The following is a 4,994-nucleotide window of genomic DNA, read 5'->3' as shown; positions in this document are numbered from 1 at the left end:
CAGAATCTAGAACATTACTAGGATCCCCCTGTGGTTGGGTTCTTCTGCAGATAACTGAGTTCCTAGATCACCCTGCACGCAAGTGGTTCTGGTACGTGGCTGTTCTAGATCCCTCATCATGCAAGCAAATTCAGGTGAGTTTTTTGTTCTAGATACCCTTGCAGGTGAACTAGTATTCTAGAACCCCCCTGAGTTCCACTGCAGACTGTATGTGAATGAGTGTCCTAGATCACCCTGCAGGCAAGTGGCTTTGGAACGTTCTAGATTCTGTACTAGACCCACAAATTCAGGTAAGATTCTCTACTACACACCCTTACAGGTAAAGTTCCTCTGCAGATAAATGAGATTTGGACAAAAGTTTTAGGACACCTGCTAATTCATTGTTTCTTCTGAAATCAAGGCTATTAAAAAGAGTTGACCCTGCTTTAGTTGGAGTAACTGTCTCTACTGTCCAGAGAAGAAGACGTTCTACTTTCTAATTTTAGTGGAGCATTGCTGTGACAATTTCATTGCATTCAGCAACAAAAGCATTGGTTAAGTCAGGATGTAGGAAGATGATCACCACCCCACCACTTCATCCCCAACTCCCCAACTCATCCAAAAGTACTGGATGGAGCTTCACCACCATCATTCCAGAGAACACAGTTCCTCCACTGCTCCACTGCTCAATGCTTTATACCCCTCTACTAGCCCACGCCTGGCATTAGGCAGCATGGAGCCGATAGCTTCATCATGTTTATCTAGTATTCCAGAACCCCAATGTGGTTGAGTTCCTCTGTTCCTCAGTTGTCGATCCCTCTGCAGGTAAGTGTTCTAGGTTCTGTAGACGTTGTGGTACTAACACTGTAAAGACATTTGAGGTGGTAAATGCCTCTAGAATTGACTGTTTGATTCCAGAATGCTCTGTGTGAGGGTCTTTACATCCCAACATGTGAATGAGGTTGAAATTATGAAGAGCAGAGAATCAGCAGGATTCCTCTTAACGTGGTCAGACTGAAATGGGGACAACTGGCCTTTGCACACAGCGCTGTGACTATGCTTGCCCAAGCAAAATAAAAGCTCTGTATATTAAATAACTGAAAATAAAAACAATATCAAAATAAGGTCACTTAAAAGAGGGCTTTTTAACGCTTCTCGTGAAACCCTACACTACCCTACACAAGAAATCTGATCTGATGTACATAGCTCTTATAGGCAAAGTGCTTTTGGAAGAATATACTGGAGACATTCCTTATTCCGTTAGTAGTCGTCATTAAGATGCTTATAAATAGGAGTCTTTGTTCTTTGTCCTGATAATGCACATTCCTCAGGTTGTCACAACAAATATCCCTTTTCCTTTGAAGTCTATGTTTGTGTTTTTTTTTGTTTTTGTTTTTTTTGAACCATAAGTGTTTCCACAAAAAAAAAAAAACAAGAAAAAAGAACAGAGGAAAGTCTCTCTTTTGAAGTTCAGCAGAGCTTCAACACTTCCAAAGACTTTACTGTGTATCCTGGACGACACTCTGGTACTTCACTTGGACTATAAAGCACCACCACGGAGTTCGCCCGTCTGACCGAGGAGGTTAAAGTAGGAGGTGGAAGTAAGGTCAAAGCAACTTGGTCAACCTATCAAGTGACGGAGGATCTAAACCAGTAGAAATGTTCTTCTACAAGTTCCTCTTAGAGCCTCTTTGAAAGCGTAAGACCGTAGGTCATAGAACGTGACCCCACTGGCCTCATATGGTTTTGCGTTGCGTTCTAGAAGATCTAGATTCCTCTGCAGGACATTCAGTGCTGTAGAACTCCAGCAGGTAAGTCAGTGCAGGTGGATGAGTGTTCTAGATTCCCAGCATATCAGCCAGTGTTCTAGATTTACTTGTGTTTTAGGTTCTCCTGCACGTGTAGCAGTCTTCTAAATTCAACAACTTCAGGTGAGTCAGTGCTCTAGACCCCACTGCAGTGGAGCCAGTGTTCTAGATAGCCCTGTAGATTAGCCAGTGTAGCCAATGTGTTGCTCGGCATTACCCTGTGGGTGACATTTCCTCATAGGCGAGAAGGTGGTCTTCACTGCCCTGCAGATGAGTCAGTGTTCTAGGTCTTCCAGAAGTTAAATCAGTTATCTAGACCAGTCAGTGTTCTAGATCCTCCTGTAGCTGTGTTGGTCCTGTAGATTGCTCAGCAGATGAGTCTGTGGTGTAGATCCCCCTGCAGGGGAGTCAGTGTTTTAGGTCCTGCTGCAGAGAAGGCAGTGCATGTGAGGCCAGTACTCTAGATTCCCCTACAAGTGAGTTGGTGTTCTAGATCCTCCTGCAGGTCACTGTAGATGGTGCCAGTATTCTAGATCCCTCTGCAGGTGAGCATTCGATGTTCTACAGCGTGCACCACTGCCCCTAGTGGCAGATGCTGAGCTCCTTGCGGACAGAGCACTTCTTGCACTGTACCACGCAGCACCAGTGGAACCGACAGAGACAGTTTTCCTCCAACTCTACAGTCTCGAAGCGGTGGCCTCGCTCGCAGCACAGCAGGTCGCAGCCGCTCACGTCCAGCGCTGTGCTGTTGCAGGTGCGGCCGCGAGTCCCCAGAGACCCTGTCTTCCTATTCGGGAGGCAGAAATCCGGCGACTCGGCCGAATAGATCAGGTCCTGCTTGTCCGGGGGTTTGATGTTCTGGCCCACGGGTATGAGGGTCTTCCCATCGTTCCCTCCCATCACCTTGACGCAAGGAGGCACAATGTCAATATTATGTTGTATATTGGAATTTACAATGGACAAGCTTTACATTGTAGCACAACTCAAATATCAGGTACTTAAACTGTAATGACAAAAGTATTGGGACACCTGCTGATTTATTGTTTCTTTCGAAATCAAAAAATCAAAAATCAATTCATCCCAAAAGTACTGGATGGAGCTTCACCATCCATCATTCCAGAGAACACAGTTATTCCACTGCTCCACAGCTCAATGCTGGGGGGCTTTATACCCCTCTACTAGCTCACGCCCGGCATTAGGCATGTTATCTGCTCCAGAGGGTCCTATTCTATTTGCAATACTTCTCTACAGTGACTAGACAAGCTGTATGTGTGCATTTGCACATCTGTGTCCTGAGTAGCTCAATGCATTCAACAGAAGGCGTGTCCAGAAACATTGGCAATACAGTGTATCAATACAGCGATGGGCAAAAAGACGATAATGAACAATACACTGGTGCAGTTCATCACCTTGAAGGCTCCGTTGAAGCGCTCGAGCAGACGGTCGCCGACCTCTCGGAAATGAGGCATCTTCTTCCAGCAGGTCCTCAGAGTGCAGGAACCAGACAGCCCGTGGCATTTGCATTCAGTTCTCATATAATTCTTCACCGCCTGCAGTTCGACACACAGATAGATTGGAAAGATAAAAGGCGACGCTATTCAGAAGGAATTCGCCCTCCTCCTCCTCCTCCTCCTTCTCTATACCCTCCAGCCATGCAGGAGCTTATAGAGACTGACAGTGGAGGACGTTCCAGAACGTTCCCTATGGTAATTAACCTCTGATTAACGCTCCATCAACGTTTCTATCCCGTCCGATTAAAGGAGCTTTTGTAGTGCATCTGAAAAGAACATTATTACACATAATTATAATCCCAGAGAGTTCAAATCCACTGCTCCTCTCTGCCCTGCCCACACACACCTGTTTACCTGCAGCTGACCCCAGACTGAAGAAGCTCAGGGTCAGGAGACAGTGACCTGAACTAAAGTAGATAAATGCACTCGCTTAGGAGCTAATGCAAGACTAGCAGGTGAAGAATTCAACATTTAATTAATCTGACATACAGGCATGCACTGGTGTGAACACACACACACACACACACACACAGATAAACAAACACACACACACAGATAAACAAACATCCAGTATGAAGCTCTAATAACATTAATATCCAGAATGAAGTTCTAATAACATTAATATCCAAAATGAAGCTCTAACAACATTAATATCCAGTATGAAGTTCTAATAACATTAATATCCAGTATAAAGCTCTAATAACATTAATATCCAGAATGAAGCTCTAAAAACATTAATATCCAGTATGAAGCTCTAATAGCATTAATATCCAGTATGAAGTTCTAATAACATTAATATCCAGTATAAAGCTCTAATAACATTAATATCCAGAATGAAGCTCTAATAACATTAATATCCAGTATGAAGCTCTAATAACATTAATATCCAGTATGAAGCTCTAATAACATTAATATCCAGAATGAAGCTCTAAAAACATTAATATCCAGTATGAAGCTCTAACAACATTAATATCCAGTATGAAGCTCTAATAACATTAATATCCAGTATGAAGCTCTAATAACATTAATATCCAGAATGAATCTCTAATAACATTAATATCCAGTATGAAGCTCTAATAACATTATTATCCAGTATGAAGCTCTAATAACATTAATATCCAGTATGAAGCTCTAAAAACATTAATATCCAGTATGAAGCTCTAATAACATTAATATCCAGTATGAAGCTCTAATAACATTAATATCCAGAATGAAGCTCTAAAAACATTAATATCCAGTATGAAGCTCTAATAGCATTAATATCCAGAATGTATTTCTAATAACATTAATATCCAGTATGAAGCTCTAATAACATTAATATCCAGTATGATATTAATGCTCTAATAACATGAATAAGCTCTAATAACATGAATATCCAGTATAAAGCTCTAATAACATTAATATCCAGTATAAAGCTCTAATAACATGAATATCCAGTATGAAGCTCTAATAACATTAATATCCAGTATGAAATTCTAATAACATTAATATTCAGAATGAAGTTCTAATAACATTAATATCCAGAATGAAGCTTTAGTAATATTAATATCCAAAATTCTTGTTATTAATATTTCCTACTTTTTGCAAAGAATTGATACACGCATTGAAATGAACACACAGATCAGGGTAACTCAGGTAACTCCTCCAGGTGTCAGTATCTGAATCCTTGTATGAGAGAAAACCCAGCTGAGAGATA

The 4,994-nt window shown here is 41.5% G+C and overlaps 1 protein-coding gene across 1 annotated transcript in view; it reads right to left on the bottom strand.

Annotated features, from left to right (window-relative positions):
- Positions 1-1,647: 1,647 nt before the first annotated feature.
- Positions 1,648-4,994, bottom strand: part of wnt6b (wingless-type MMTV integration site family, member 6b) — a 32,950-nt gene continuing 29,603 nt past the window's right edge. Inside the window, exons 4-5 of the mRNA XM_072684974.1 lie at positions 3,197-3,337; positions 1,648-2,690 (exon numbers count right to left, since the gene is read on the bottom strand). Of these exons, the coding sequence (XP_072541075.1) occupies positions 2,370-2,690; positions 3,197-3,337 (462 nt within the window). The 3' untranslated portion in view covers positions 1,648-2,369. The remainder of the gene's footprint in view (positions 2,691-3,196; positions 3,338-4,994) is intronic.

The sequence above is a fragment of the Salminus brasiliensis genome, chromosome 8 (assembly GCF_030463535.1).
Source record: "Salminus brasiliensis chromosome 8, fSalBra1.hap2, whole genome shotgun sequence".
NCBI lineage: Eukaryota > Metazoa > Chordata > Actinopteri > Characiformes > Bryconidae > Salminus > Salminus brasiliensis.
The sequence above is the reverse complement of the archived record's forward strand: the minus strand, read 5'-3'. Positions and strand labels throughout refer to the sequence as shown.